This window comes from Ictalurus furcatus, chromosome 8, assembly GCF_023375685.1.
Source record: "Ictalurus furcatus strain D&B chromosome 8, Billie_1.0, whole genome shotgun sequence".
Classification (NCBI taxonomy): Eukaryota; Metazoa; Chordata; class Actinopteri; order Siluriformes; family Ictaluridae; genus Ictalurus; species Ictalurus furcatus.
This window is the reverse complement of record NC_071262.1, coordinates 11,779,859-11,796,823: the sequence shown is the minus strand read 5'-3', so window position 1 is coordinate 11,796,823 and position 16,965 is coordinate 11,779,859. Positions and strand designations below refer to the sequence as shown.

At 39.8% G+C, this 16,965-nt stretch overlaps 1 protein-coding gene across 1 annotated transcript in view; it reads left to right on the top strand.

The window, feature by feature from the left end:
* Positions 1–16,965, top strand: part of gpc3 (glypican 3) — a 125,089-nt gene that overhangs the window by 60,958 nt on the left and 47,166 nt on the right. Inside the window, exons 4-5 of the mRNA XM_053630803.1 lie at positions 11,590–11,714; positions 16,445–16,570. Coding sequence (XP_053486778.1) covers positions 11,590–11,714; positions 16,445–16,570 — 251 coding nt within the window. The remainder of the gene's footprint in view (positions 1–11,589; positions 11,715–16,444; positions 16,571–16,965) is intronic.

Genomic DNA, 16,965 nt, shown 5'->3' with positions numbered 1-16,965 from the left:
CGGATTTAAACACAACATGGACGTGGTCTATAAACCTTATCACAATAGAAAACACTTAAAAAGCTAGCACTGTCCACATGGTCTATGAATTCTGCTCTCAGCTACTACACATTTGCCCATGTATTTAACCTTGCTGGTTTTGTTTGTGCCTCCTTGCAATATTCAATATTCTACTGGATATAATAATAATTGGTCCTATTTCCCAAAATATAAACAAACTAGTAGCCTAATTTAAACGTTAGGTAGCTACTAAGGATGCTGTAGATGCATCACAAAGCACAGTGACGGTCTTTTTTTCATCATGAAAGTAAAAACCTCCTACTTTTTTATTTATTTATTTGTATTTTTTTTGGGGGGGGGGATCCCAGCCCTGATGCACACCTTTAGTCACAACCAGATGCCCTGTGAACCTTTCTGGTAAGCTTTCTAAGAAAAACATACTAATAGTGCACCTCCTACTTCAAAGTCACATTCAGAGTCAATTTATTGTCATTTTTAGCACTTCATATGGCAATAGAATTCCTTCAGGAGACTACTGTGCAACATGCAGTAGACATAGACATTAATGAGGACTAAAACTGTAAATACGGACAATAAATACAGACAATAATACCACGAGGTACACAGAATCAAACAAAATTGAACAAGTCACATAAATATGGAATATATATATATATATATATATATATATATATATATATATATATATATATATATATATATATATATATAATATAAAATATATATGCTTGTATTTTTGTATTTATAGCTGTTTAAAAAAACACATACACATCTATTGATCGATCAATAGATATCTCTCTCGCTATATATACACACACATCGATCTATCTATCGATAGAACGATGTGTATGTATATATAGCGTGAGAGAGAGATCGATCTATCTATCATACACTCATTCATATCTAGGGTAATTTGGCATAGCTAATCAACCTACCAGCATGTCTTTGGGATGTTGGAGGAAACCAGCGAACCAGGAGGGACCGTTTATTAGGCAATTATAAAGATATTGGCTGAACGAGAGACAATACTTTATACTGTCATGCAGAACATATCAGTAACATGCATCAGTTTTGATGCATACATCAAATGAAACAACGTATCTGTAGGTACTCATGCAGGCCAATAATAGCTGAATTTGTTTTTCATAGTTAAATCTTCACAACACAAAACACCAAGGCTCAGCATGTGCAGAACACACATCGTAAAGAACCCACCACCTCCGCTTCCAGGTGCCGCAGTGTAATTCGGACACCGCTAGCCACCCATACGTTAGTCTATTTAACCTACTACACAACACCAAAGTGAGGTCTAACACCAAGGTCTTATAGACTTCAAACTCAGCATCATTTTGCATTTGTTCTGCTCTGACACACCTGACTCAGCTAATTAGAATCAGGTGTGTAAGATTAGGGGAGACACTGAATTGTCCATGGTGCTAGAAGGACAGAAATTAATAACCACTGGCCAACATGCATGGCACATCCATTACTGCACCTTATTCACTCTTTTATATATAATATAGTGCACTAGTTTGAATGTTTTGCCATGACATAGCCATCAGAGGCATATTCAGTGTCAAATAACATGTTTTGTTTTGTAATTGTGCTATAATGATGTTTATAAAAGGTCAACAGAACCATCATTGCGATTCCATGTCATTAGTTTGTTAGTGTGTTAGTTTGCTTAATCGCATTTTATTGGGTACCAGCTGCTATGGAAAATGCAGTTTTCCTGTTTCTGTTTGAACACCCGACTCTGAACATATCGAGGGATATCGAGGTGACAATTGATGAAGTACTGCAAGCTTACTGGAGAAGAAGAAAAAGAATTGCAGATCTTATTTATTTTATTTTTTTTTACAAGATAAAAACAGTAATTTCCCCTATTACTAGAGTCTTATTTTAATGTCAAGATTGGTTTGTGGTAAGGGGGTATGGTGCCTTAGTGGTTAGCACGCTTGCCTCGCTCCTCCAGGGTTGGGGGTACGATTCCCACCTCTGCCATGTGTGCACAGAGTTTGCATGTTCTCCCCTTGCTTTGGGGGTTTCCTCCCCCAATCCAAAGACGTGCGTTGTAGGCTGATTGGCATCTCTAAATTGTCTGAAGTGTGTGAATGGGTGTGCAAGTGTATTGTGCTATTCGATGGGTTGGCACCCCATCCAGGGTGTCCCCAACCTTGTGCCTCAAGTCCCCTGGGATAGGCTTCCATGCTTCTGCCACCCTGTGTAGGATAAATGGTACAGAAAATGGATGGATGGGTGGTGGTATAATGTACCTTCAATGATAAATTTGTTCCATCACCACTTCTACTGCCTGGCATCCACCCAAAATACACACTTATTAATATAATTGTACAGATCACACCATATTTTTGTTTAAAAATATTTCCTCATTCCTCAATAAAGTTGTTTCTTGGCTACGCCGCTAATAGCTCATGAAAATCCCACAATTCACTACAATAGGTTAGTGTTTAAATAAGGTACCACAGAGGACACATAATACCCAAATACACTTATTGTAGGGAATAAGGAGTAGGGCATCAATGTAGACACAGGGTGTATAGCACTGGCATCAGAGTAGAGTGCAGTTTCGTATTGCAATGTCCTTGCCCTTGACTGTGATATAGTGCAGAAATGTAATGCAGACCTACTATTAAAAGAATCTAAGTGCACGTGTATGTGTGTATCTGTGGTTTAGAGAGTTTTGAGTATAACGAAGTGAACTGCCCTCTATTGATTATAGTGTGCAACCAGAGGAGTGATCCGTGATCTATATTTAGAAGGTGTAAGACTAAGTGAGCACACCCAAGCAGGACACTAATATTTTGGAAAGAAGTCTGAAGCTGTTGGTCTTAATCAGTCCAAAAGAAAACTACTTTTTTCTTGCTTGTGAGCAAGAAGTACTAACCATCTTTCAGAGTGATTATGTGCTCTTAGTTTACCTCATCCTACTTAAACATTGCCATATCGCATCTAAAGCGAGGTGACAACCCCACTCATCAAATTTTCATTCTTTCTATGATTTTCATTTTTCTCTAGTACATCTGTGTTTGAGAAAGAGGGACAAAGAGAGGATGCATGATTTATGAAGCACTATTTTTACCAGTTACTGAGCAGAAGTAGGAAGCTAATGATGATGAGTAAATGAAAGAGGGACATAAATTGAGGGCGCGAGAGAGATTTAGTGGGAAGAAACAGTTTTTAAAGGATTGGGGAGAGTGATTTCGAGAACATGACTCGCTGTTGAGGAGTTTGATGTGTGTATGTCTCAGGGGGGAAGAAAGTAGGGATACACACAGCCAGAGCGTTCACAGGAAATGGAAGGAGGTGGATGTGGATGGATGTGGTTGTTTGCAGTACGGAGACTGGCTGCTTTCTGGTTGTCCACTTGGCATCATAGAGGAGAAAAATATATCTGTCCAGCGCATGCTTTGGGTATCCACTGTTATTCACTCTTCAGTAGACCAATTCTTGTCAAGCAGACTGTTCTTTTGAGTTCATTTATAACTTATTTTCATGGCAAACTTTTAAACTGCATTCAATAATTTATGCATGACCAAGACAAGGAATATTTTATTCAATTGTTTTGTACCCTAATCTACATATATTCCCTGCATCGGTAGTGTCAATATGATTGCGTCACATGTTTTCCTGGACCGAGAAAATATCGGAAAACTAAAATAGTCAATATTCATGTTTAATGGAAGTCTAAGGGCAGTTGAACTTGTTTGTAACATACACATATACACTCACCGTCCACTTTAAAAGGAACTCTGCTCATTTATGCAGATATCCATTCAGCCAATCATGTGGCAGCAGCACAATGGATCAAATCATGCAGATACAGGTCAAGAGCTTCAGTTAACGTTCACATCAAACATCAGAATGGGGGAAAATTGTGATCTCTGTGACTTCAACCGTGCTATGGTTGTTGCTGCCAGATGGGCTGGTTTGAATATTTCACAAACTGCTGATCTCCTGGGACTTTCACACTGTTCTTATGTATTTCCTTATGTAAAGTGGTGCTTGAAAGTTTGTGAATTTAGAATGTAGTATTTTCTGTGTTTCTGCATAAATATGACCTAAACCATCATTTTTCACTCTGAAAGTAGATAAAGAGAACCCAATTAAACAAATGAGAAAAAAAATATTATATTTGTTCATTTATTTATTGAGGAAAATGATCCGATTTTACATATATGGGAGTGGCAAAAGTATGTGAACGTCTAAGATTAGCAGTTAATTTTCAAGGTGAAATTAGAGTCAGGTGATTTCAATCAATGGGATGACAATCAGGTGTGAGTGTCCTGTTTTATTTAAAGAATAGGGATCTAACAGGGTCTGATCTTCACAACACATGTTTGTGGAAATGTATCATGTTGAAGCTCATCAAGCTGGAAAAGGTTACAAAACCACCTCTAAAGAGTTTGGGCTCCACCAATCCACAGTCAGACAGATTGTGTACAAATGGAGGAAATTCAAGATCACTGTTACCCTCCCCAGGAGTGGTCGACCGACAAAGATCACTCCAAGAGCAATCTAAAGGCCTCTCTCACATTAGCTAATGTTCATGAGTCCACCATCAGGAGAACACTGAACAACAATGGTGTGTATGGCAGGGCTGCAAGGAGAAAGCTACTGCTCTCCAAAAAAACAACACTGCCCTTCTGCAGTTTGCTGAAGATCACATGGACAAGCCAGAAGGCTAATGGAAAATGTTTTGTGGATGAAAAACTTCTTGGTTTAAATGAGAAGCATTATGTTTGAAGAGAGTAAAACACTGCATTCCAGTTTAAGAACTTTATCCCATCTGTGAAACATGGTGGTGGAAGAATCATGGTTTGGGCCTGTTTTGCTGCATCTGGGCCAGGACAACTTTCCATCATTGATGGAACAATGAATTCTGAAGTATACCACTGAATTCTAAAGGAAAATGTCCGGAAATCTGTCTGTGAACTGAATCCCAAGAGAAATGGGTCATGCAGCAAGACAACGAGCCTAAGCACACAAGTTGTTCTACCAAAGAATGGTTAAAGAAGATTAAAGTTAATGTTTTGGAAAGGCCAAGTCAAAGTCCTTACCTTAATCCAATAGAAATGCTGTGGAAAGACCTGAAGCAAGCAATTCATGTAAGGAAACCCACCAACATCCCAGAGTTGAAGCTGTTCTGTACTGAGGAACGGGCTAAAATTCCTCCAAGCCGATGTGCAGGACTGATCAACAGTGACCGGAAATGTTTAGCTGCAGTTATTCCTGCACAAGGGGGTCCCACCAGATACTGAAAACAAAGGTTCACATACTTTTGCCACTTACAAATATGTAATATTGGAACATTTTCCTCAATAAATATATGACCAAGAATAATATTTTTCTCATTTGTTTTAATTTGGTTCTCTTTATCTACTTTGAGGACTGATTATGTTTTAAGTCATATTTATGCAGAAATATAGAAAATTCTAAAGGGTTCACAAACGTTCAAGCACCACTGTATAAAGAATAAATTACACAGATATAGATCTTAATTTACAAGTACCTTTGATGAATTCATGAGTGTTTTTAAATTAATTTATTAATCTTTAGTAAGCTTTTTAGCCCGGTGGTGGTGAATCTGGAGCCTATCCTGGGAACACGAGCCAGGAAAACACCCTGGATGATATGCCAGTCCATTGCAGGGCACCATGCACACACACATTTATACATTTATTCACACCTAGGAGGAATTACTCATAGCCAATCTTCTGAACAGCATGTTTTTTTTTAGAGGAGAGAGGGTAACCTGGAGAACCCAGAGGAAACCCACATGTGTCACGTTTCAAAGTTGATTTGGAAGCAATCGCAGATTTTCAAACAGCTTATTAAATAAACAAACAAAAAACAAAACAAAGACACTAAGACAACTTGGCATAATACTGTGGCAAAAACTAACCATAAACTAACAAGATCATTGAACACGGTAACATGGAACACAGTGGTCTAAGACAAACGTAAGACAGAGAAGCAGTGCAGACAATGGCTATATATAAGTGTGCTCGTTAACAGAAACCTGATTCAGGTGCAGGTGGTCATGTGACATGTTGTAGTACAATGCAGTAGCTGATCGGAACTGAAGTCCAGAGTTACCTCCTTGATATATGACAACATGGACATGTTGAAACATTCCTCACCGTGTTCTGTAAAAATGTTTTGCATTATCGACTCTCCAATGATTGCCCTTAGACTTTCATTATGAAGTGATGAATTTATTAAAAAATATATATATTTTTAAAAACACATTTACTTGAAATACCGTAGCTGTCCTGCTGACTTTATATTATTTTCTCTATGCTGGGAAACAAAGCAAAATTGTCCACAGTAATCAGACATACCTACAGATACAGTAGGACGAGATTAAGTTGAAAAACATTGGAGTATTCGTTTGTGTTTTGCTGTTTACCACACATGACTGGAAGTTAAGAAAATTTCCAGCATGTACTATATGCATATTGCGAACGTTCAGGCGTGTGTTTGACAGTGTGTGAGTGAGCACAAGATAGCTTTCTTGAGGGTTACTGCCTGGCCTCACTCTCCTATTTTCCTCCACTCTCTGGGTGTGTGAGGTACAGATGAAAGATAGTTGGTAGATATTTCAGAATCCTTACAGACACGGCTCGTATCTCCTCGGCAGTCTTAACCACTAGCATGGCTGCCACGTCTCCATGTTACTAATACTCTGCTAATGAGAGAAACAATCTCACCCACACACTCCCCTGTGCCACAGGTCCCCCGAGTCTCACACGTGCAGCCGCCGAACTCTGAGGAAAAGCACAACCCCCACATTAATCAAGGCCGGGGGCGGGAAAGGCCGCTCTGCGCACACGAAATTACACTAGGAGAGGCTGGCCACTAATGATTTCCCCAGAGCAAGCAAGAGGAAGAGCATTAGAAGAAGAGAATGTGTCGTGGCTGTGAATTAGTGCGAGTGTGTGTGTTTGGGAGAGCGGTGCAAAAGAGCATGTGTAGTGTGTGTGTGTGTGCGCTTAGTGTGAGGGATGTTGCAGAGGGAATCTGGCCTTACACTAATATACAGCATGTTGCATCAGGATTTAATATAAATCTGAATTTAAATGTGTTATGAATAGTGTGATCACCTTCCCTCTTCCTCTCTCTACATGTGCTTCAGCAAAATTCTAGTCTCCTGTGGTTTTGCCTGGTAGAAAGGGGGTTCTATTGATCTACACTCATGGTAATATCACAGAGCTCAAAATGTGTTTGGTGTTTGTTTTGGGCTGTAGACACGCATGTGTAAGTCTAGTAAATATTCAACTATCGGTATGTGTAATATGTAGTTTATACCACAGCACTGATGAATTCTGGACTATGATTGGACAGAAGGTGTTGATTGATTTTCTGTAACTGCAGCTCTGATAGCCGTGTTAATTGACAAATAAATCACCGGTTTATGTTCATGCCGTCATTATGATACATGATATTTTCTCTAGTGACATATTAGACAGGATGTTGTACGGTTGATGCTGCAACAGATTAAAAACATGTGTAATGGCCTTGCTCTTAGGGTGGGAGGGGTGTCATTACTGTCTCCACCCTGTCAATCAGAGCAACACTAGCACATCGTGGGAACAGGGCAGATAGCCATTTACTCAGAGTGTGTTACGCTGCCCTGTGACACAGCTTGGGCAGCAGATGCAGCGGTTGGATCTAATAGTCTCAGAGGAAGCATGTGTTTGATGAGTGAGAGTTGGCTAGTGGGTAGGAATTGTCGAGACCAACTTGGAATGAAAACAGGGTGTTGGGGGGACGATGTATGTTACCGTCCATGGAGGAGATATTTATTTACTATTTGTGGAAGGAGTCTCCAATGTCAACATTTTGTAACAGTAAAGCTGTAACTTTAAATTTTCCAACATGGGAAGGTCTTCAGGACAGAAGACTTTGAGGTTTTGTGTTAACATGACAAGATATATCTTATTTATTTCAAGAGAGAGAGAGAGAAGAAAAACACTGGTAAGGAACAGTGTTGGGGAGTAGTTAACTAAAAGTAGCAATGCTAGCAATACTAACTTGACTACATTTTTCATGAGCGTGACAGCTACTTTAAAAATAGTGTCGCTTTTCCAGTAACGAGTTACTTTTTCAAACAAGTAGCGATGTTTGTTTTTTTTGTTTTTTTTGTCCAGTTATAACAGTGAGCTTCATTGTACATCTGTGGTGCCTGCTTGCTTCAAAGCCTCATTGTAACTCGCATGGATAGGAAGAGACTGTCTGATAGACATGTAAAGCGATCAATCACAGTTTGTGATGTATGGGGCGGGTAAATGATAATACCATAATAAATGAACACTGGAGTTTCTTCTCTGATACAGAGAATATTACTATGCGCTTTGTTGTTAATAGGCAACCCAATGTTTACATTTACTTACAAATAAAATAAGATGATTCAATAAGTTTAGTGCATGCTGAGGGATTTATTATATGTTCTGAATATAATAGTCAGATTGTATTTCTCAACATCTTGTTTAAGGGAGGAGCAAGAGAAATTATTGATTATTATTTCCATGATTAATTCATTAATCAGTTTTAAAAAACAAAACAAAAAAGAAACTACTTCCGATAGGCAATGATGAAGAATTATTATTATTATTATTATTGTTATTATTATTATTATTTCATGTATGAAATGTAAGACATTTTGCCCATTTAAGCAGCTTCAATGTAGTTAGCTGCTTTTTGTTCATAACTTGTGTAGCTAACTACTTTTTTTAAAAAGGGTAGCTTGACTGTAGCTTAACTACTTCAAACTAGTAATGAAATGATTGTTCATAGCTGTTATAAGTGATAAAAGAAATTTTGTTTTGCAGACATTCCACAACATTAAATGTAAGTATATACAGCACATTTGCCTCGCACCTCCAGGGTCGGGGGTTCGATTCCCACCTGTGCCCTGTGTGAGCGGAGTTTGCGTGTTCTTCCTGTGCTTCGGTGGTTTCCTCTGGGTACTCCGCTTTCCTCCCGCAGTCCAAAGACATGCATTGTAGGCTGATCAACATCTCTAAATTGTCTGTCATGCGAAAGTGTGTGTGACTTTGCCCTGTGATGGGTTGGCACTCCATCCAGGGTGTCGCCCAGCTTGTACCCCGGGTTCCCTTGGATAGGCTTCAGGTTCCCCCGTGACCCTGTGTTGGATAAGCGGTACAGAAAATGGATGGATGGATGGTTAGAGTTAGCAAATTGAGGTACTTTAAAAGGAATAAAACATCTTTGTTAATTAATTTCTTATAACGGCACATCCCAAAGTGTTTTATTCCTTGCTTGATTTAATGATCCCTACTAGCTATACTACAGGATGCCACATAAATGCTACAATGTGTTATGTGATAAACGCGATGTGTTAAATATAATACAACTAATAACATTGGAATAAGGTTAGAAAAGAGGAGACAAAAATACTTACCCATTTACAGCAAATAAATGTAATGCAAACATAAACAACACAATGGGATTTAAAGGACTACTCGTGTGATTCGTAGTGTAATCATAGGACATCATTCAACATATCCTGTGCTGAGAAAGGAACAGAAATCCCATTTTTTAAAACATATTTATAATGGAAGCTTAAAGCACACCTATTATGGCTTTGAAACGGGCCAAATTTTGTTTTAGAGGTCTCATACAATAGATTTACATGCATCCAAGGTCAAAAAACATCTTAATGTGCTCATAATTTAAACTGCAGCATTATCCCCCCACCCCCCCCACCCAGTGCTGACCGAAAACGACTCCTTAAATGAGTCCGTTCTAAAGGATTCATTCTAAACTCCTCCTTTCAGAGAGCATACTCTGCTGTGATTGGTCAGACGTCCCAGTCTGTGGTGATTGGTCTACCGCTGTCAGGGAGCAGCCGATAAAGACCAGAGGCGGGGCTTTTTGATACAAACTTACGTAGGTTTGTACAGGAAGTAAGTCTGGAATTACTGACGACTCGTTTCAGCTGTTCAGAATCGGTTCCTTCTTTTGGGAGTCAATAACTCAGTTTGTTGTGTGCTTTGATTTTTGAAACTTTGCAGACTTTTTACTTTCACAAACAGCTCTATAATACACTACATGAAAGGTAATATTTGAAAAACCATAATAGGTGGACTTTAAGGGCATGTCAGTGAATGTTTACCTGTGATTATATAACATGAATTCAAAGCTACAAGTGTTCTACTCCAACAATAAATGTGTTAGGATGACAGAGACTTGACATTTTATTATAAAAGCTGTTTTTACAGAGCTTTACCCAACGCTTTCGTGAAAGCTCTTCTGAAAATGTTGTTCTATCCAGGCGTAATCAGACTCGTGCAACTATGTCATTAATACATAACCACAAGCTTAATGTACAGTAGAAATACACGAATGCATATGAATACAGTACAATATAATTACAGAAATGTGCATTGATCAAATACAGCAAATTTCCTTTTAGACTTCCACTTCCATTATACCCGAGTTTCAGTAAGCATTTTCTGTTGTTTTTTTCCCTCAAAGTAATGGAAAATATGTTGAAATAGTTGTTGTTTGTACTTGCACATATGCTGCAGATGTGGTAGGTAGAGATTAGGTTGGATGTGCTGTCCTATACAGTATCTCTTACAGGTGTGTTTTCATTCTTACACATTCTGATTTTCACAACTGCTCTCCCTGTGTGTGTGTGTGTGTGTGTGTGTGTGTGTGTGTGTGTGTGTGTGTTCTCTCCCCCACCTTTTGATGTCTGCATTGCTTGGTCCCATTGGTATTCTGCATCTGGTGTACTGCACATATTCACTTATAGCCAGCCGAGCACAATTAGCTGCTAACATTACATCGCAGAATTCAGTCCAGAATTAAGAATTAAGTTCCTGAACCCCCTGGGAAATTAATCCAGCAGCAATTCATTAAAGCAGAAGCTAAACAGTAGCATGCATTTGCATTTTTATTGCACCTGAATACAATAGACACTTTCTATTATCATTGCTGCGCACGGAAGGGCCGCTGTGTTTAATATGATGATGTTGTCCCATATAAAAACAATGGCGTTTATCAGAGAGAACAAGAGCAGCGCAGGATGATGATTAGTGAAAGAACAAGGTGCAAGTGGCTGACTAGCTTGACAGTGGTGTAGCTTTGTTATGTAAATCCTATTGTCACACGTCGCCCGAATAAACAAACCGGAGAAGAAGGCTGTACAGCGAGCCAAGTGATTAGCTGAATAAGGGGAAAAAAGTTTCAGGGCGTTCTGGCTCATTAGTGTCTTCCCTCTTGCCCTGCATTCCAGAACTGTTTTCAACCATGCACTTGTACACTTGGAAGGCCCTTAAGATGCCAGTGGGAATTCCCCCAAGAGAAACTGCAAGTTGACAAGGGCAATTTAAAAAGGGGTTTTTCTTTTGTTACACAGCCTTATCTCTGAATTAAATGCTTAGGCCCTGTTCCAAGCATAATGTATTAAACAGCACAGTATGTCACCAGAGGTTTAGTCATTTGGGCATATTTTTTAGTGTGCTAGTAAACAGCTATGCATGTAGACCTAAATACTCTCTGTTTGTTTTTAAGGTGAGCAGCATGTGTTCACACACCCCCCAGCGCAGGGCTCGTGCAGTGACATCACCGGTGGAGCGGGCTCTAGTCATTCAACCCGTCAACTTTGATCCTGATGAGACTCTTTCTGGACAACGCAGGTAATGGATGAATTAATAGGTGTGTTTTCAGTACAAAAGTGTGTAATACATAGTGCAGGGGTGTTGTAGTGCACAGGTTTGTGGTATTTTCTGTTCTAACTCTATACAAGGCATGGTAAAGAACTGGTAATGGTAATGACCATATTCAACAAAAAAATCTATTTTTGCCACTAAGGCTTCTCCTAAGTCGCATAAAAAGTTCCTAGCCAGTAATTGGCCGTTCTCCGTCATGGCCGCCTAATAATCCCCATCTCTGAATTGGCTACATCACTCTCTTCTCCTCTCCACTAATAGCTGGTGTGTGGTGTGTAGCATCCAGGTGGATGATACATACTAGTGGTGGTTGAGGAGATAACCCAATCCCCCCCCCCTATGTAAAGCGCTATATAAATGTAACTGTAAAGTTTCTTTTTAAAACCTATTCACAGGTGTTGAAAGGATCTTTTACTGGTTGTAAACTAATGATTGAAATGACAATTCAGATTACCATATTAACATAAAAATGTTGCTGATGTCAATACTTATCAGATGGTGTTGTTATAACTGGCTGGCCTCACTAGCTTTCTTTGTGTTGTTTTGATTTTTCACACACGATTGATTTTGCCCACAATGTCTAGTGTCAATCTGACCTGGCCAATTTGGCTCCCCTGACTCCCAGCCACGGACGGCTGTTGCAGCATTCAAACTCAGTCTTTAGAGAATAGGGTGAACGCTTTTTGTTTGCCCAACTCGAATTCAAAGAATTTTTTTCCACTAAAGAAAAAAACTCCAATGCGATGCAAAAGTTGTTCCATATTTGTCATACTTAATTGTTTTAGATCTTCTAACAGAATTTTAAATAAGACAAATGCAACCTGAGTAAACACAAAATACTGCTTATCCTAAACAGGGTCGTGGGGGAGCCTGGGGCCTATCCCAGGGAGCTCAGGGTGGGGGACACTGTGGACGGGGTGCCAACCCATCGCAGGGTACAATCACACGTTAGGGACAATTTGGAAATGCCAGTCAGCCTACAACACGTGTCTTTGGGCTGGGTGGGGAAGCTGCAGTACCTGGAGGAGGCCCCCGAAGCATGCAAGCCCCTCACACGCAGGGTGGAAGCAGGATGCGAACCCCCAACCACGGAGGTGTGAGGCAAACCTGCTAACCGCTAAGCCACAGTTCCCAAATCCACCCCCCCCCTTGCAAAACACGTATTTTATTGAACATCCATCCAAGGTGGGGTACACCCTGGACAGGGTGCCAATCCATCGCAGGGCACAATCACATACGCATTCACACACCCATTCATACACTGCCAATCAGCCTACCATGCATGGACAGGGGGAGGAAACCGGAGTACCCGGAGGAAACCCCTGCAGCACGGGGAGAACATGCAAACTCCGCACACACAGGGCCATGGTGGGAATCCACGACCCTGGACGCGTGAGGCGAATGTGCTAACCACTAAGCCACCATGCGCCATTTTATTGAGCAAAGACCGTTATCCAACACCAACAGGCCCTAAAGTAATTGCCCCCTTAGTTACTCAATCAACCAATTAACCAAATGTAATTGATGATTGTGTTCAATTAGACTAGACACACTCAGATGAATTCAGGCCTGTTGAATCTCAACATGACTTGAATAGAATCTTTCCAGCAATATGACTAACTAAAAAGTCTCAACAAGCAGCACAGTATGCCGTGATCAAAAGAAATTCTGGAAGGATGAGAAATAAAGCTATTGAAATATATTAGCCTGGAAAGGGTTACAAAGCCATTTCTGAGGCTCTGGGACCACAACGAACCGCACTGAGAGCCATTATCTCCAAATGGAGAAAACTTGGAACAGTGGTGAATCTTCCCAGAAGTGGCTAGCATACCAAGAATGTAGCGTTCATGATTTCATTTAGAAAAAGACTGTGCAAAAATGGTATCCATGGAAAAGTTGCAAGGCAAAAACCTCTGCTGACCAAGAGAAACATAAAGGCTTGACTCATGTTTGCCAAAAAAGTACTTTCATGACCTCCAAACCTTTTGAGATGATGTCTATGGACTGAGGGGTTGAAAGTGAAACTTTTTAAAAGACATGAGTCCCATTGCGTCTGGCATAAAGCTAACACAGCATTCCACAATAAAAACCATCATACTAACGACATAGTGATGGTAGTGTGATGGTGTTGGAAAGCTTTGCTGCTTCAAGGCCTGGGCCATAATCGACGAAAACATGAATTCTGCTCTTTACCAGTAAATCCTGAAGGAGTATGTCTAATCATCAGTGGGTGACGTGAAGCTTAAGCATAGTTGAGTTATGCTGCAATAGAGTGATCTGAAGAACAACATCAAGTCCACCTCTAAATGGCTCAAAAGAAACAAAATTATGGTTTGGAGTAAGTTTAGCCTAGTCCTGACTTTAACCCCATTGAGATGCTGGAGCAGGACTTTATATGGTCAGTTCATGCCCAAAAGCCCCCCAGTGTTCTGAATTAAAGCAATTCTGTAAAGAACAGTAGGCCAAAACTCCTCCACGGCGATGTGAAAGACTAATCTCCAGTTATCAGAAGTGTTTGGTTGCAGTTGTTTTTCCTTCAATAAATGAAATGATCATTTATAAACCATGTTTTGTGTTTCTCATGTCTTATATTACATTTGTATCAGGATCGGAAACCTCATCGAAATGAGGTATGAAAATATGCGAAAAATAGAGGAACTCATCAAGCGCAATGTACTTTTTCATGGCACTGTTTTAGACATATCTTTAATCTTGTTACAAAGTGATGAGTTTCAGACTTGCCCTGTGATGATGAAAATACAGTACTGTGCAAAAGTCTCAGTAACCTTCATTTCTCGATAGATATTTGTCATAGATTGCATGTTTTCTGCATTTTGTATCAATAGAATGGATCAAATTTTAGAATTCCAAAGTTACTTTAAAAAAAGTAAATGTTCCAGGAAATGTTTTTATATTACTGAGATATAGACCACTTGTCAGGTGGCATGGTTCCTCACAGCTCCAGGATGTGCATGTTCTCCCCGTGTCTGTGTGGGTTTCCCCCGGGTTCTCTGTTTTCCATCCACCTCCACCAAAAACATGCAAGATAAATTGCCCCAAGGTGTGAATGGGTGTGCATTGTGCCCTGCGGTGGATTGGCATTCCATCCAAGGTGTATTCCCACCTCTCACGTAGTGTTCCCAGGATAGACTCTGGATCCCCAGCGACCCTGAACAGGATAGAGCATTTACTGAAAGTGAATGACTGAGTGAGAGACCATTTGTCAGATAAAAACATCATCAGACTTGACTGGGACCTGCATAGAGAGGAGCAAGTGAGAGCCAAAGCCAAATTTTTTATTTCATTATTTTTCAGAGCTTTAAAAACTTTATAAAATTACTTTAAATATGCCTTATGCAGTACAAAAAAAATCATTTATTCATATATATATATATATATATATATATATATATATATATATATATATATATATATATATATATATATATATATATATATGGGATATTATAAATTAATTAGAAGCTGGTGGTGACTTGACTTGATTTTGAAGATGGTATTAAATTTAATGTTCATGACATTAGAATGTTAATTTAAACATCCTTCTTAATTAAAATGGGATTTTCTATACCATTAAGTAACCTGGGTTTTGCAGCTGGTGAATATCTAAACAAAGGCTGGTTAGACTGTACACAATTGTACACAAGTGCTTGACTACTTGAGACAGGTGTAGTACATTACACTTTTGGATTCCTCATTGTTCCACCTTTGGGGGGGGGGGGGGTGACAGTAAGTCAATTGTGTATCTAATGGCTGAATAATGATTAGAGCTACTCATGGTGCATTTGTGCCTTTTTGTACAACTCCTGAAGATCCACTGCTGTCTCTTAGAGCGGCAGCCTTGAAAGCTGGCTGGCATGCTGTAATAGATAGCTCTCCAGCACAGCACTCCACACACACTTGCAGTGCGCTCTCAGCAACTATAATGTTCAGTGCTGTCCTCTGAGTCTGCCCTTAACCTTCACCTAGCTGTCCAGAGGGCTTGCTTTCAGCTCAGATTGGACTCTCCTCTTAATGATGGTCTGTGTGTGTGTCTGCGTGTGTGTCTGTCTGTCTGTCTGTCTCTTTGTGGGAAGTATATGATCAAAAAATTCCAACACTGTAAGGATAGTCATTTAGTTTAGTAATATTCTTACACAAAATACTCAAAATTCTGTTGAATAAAGTAAATAAGTGAATATTTCATTTTGTTTACAGACCCAAGGGTTATTCTATATGTATTGCAGTTATGAAAGTGGGTTGTGTGTGTGTTTGTGTGTGTGTGTGTGTGTGTGTGTGAGGTGATGCTGACAGAGAGGCGCTCATTAACACTGGCTTTGTCTCCTGCCGTGACAGTGACATTGAGCTGCCTTCTGCCTTCTCCATCTTGCATGCTTCCTCCCTCCCTCTTGCTGATGAACAGATGAGTGAGCCTGGGCCAGCGCAGCAGGCAGTGCAGTTTGATCCTCAAAGTCCATTTACCATCAAAACACTACAACTCAACTTATTCTGACTGGAAACACAAGGAAATGGAGATCTGGTTTCACAGGCTCCCCTCCCCCTTCGTTTCCTTTGCTTCCTTTTTATTCTCTTCTTTTTGCTGCCATTTTAATTCTCACAACTAATTCATGTTCCTGTTTAAACCATCACTTTTTGTTTTCATATTTCTGCTCTTTTTTTTATTTTATTTGTATCTTCAGAGAGTTTATCCAGAGTCTGAGGGGCTTCAGTTTCTTCTATGCTAATCTTGGGGAGACTCTGTGCAGCCGCGAGCCAGCGGCACTCAACGGCTCCCTCTGCTGGAACGGGCAGGAGATGACAGACAAGTGAGTAAACAACAGCAGGGCCACATTACACATGGACTCTATACGAACACACAATTCATTTTAGTTTAACTCACTTCTTCAAGGCATCATTTTATATATATATATATATATATATATACACGTTTCACGGCATCATTTCATCACATGTAGCACTATAAACTACAGAGCAAAATGTTGTGCATTTATCCTCCCACATTTCGTCCTAGGATACTGCTGTTCCATAATCTCCCAAATAAACATATTATATGATCCTTTTTGTAATGTAATGCTGAGGTATGGGTTGTATGGGAGCCAGTTGACTTTAGTTGTGTTGTGTGCCTGAGGCAGAGAGAGTGGAGGTAGGTGAGCTGAAGGTTGTGTTTGTCGAGAAGTGATGAGCTCTGCACAGTCCATCC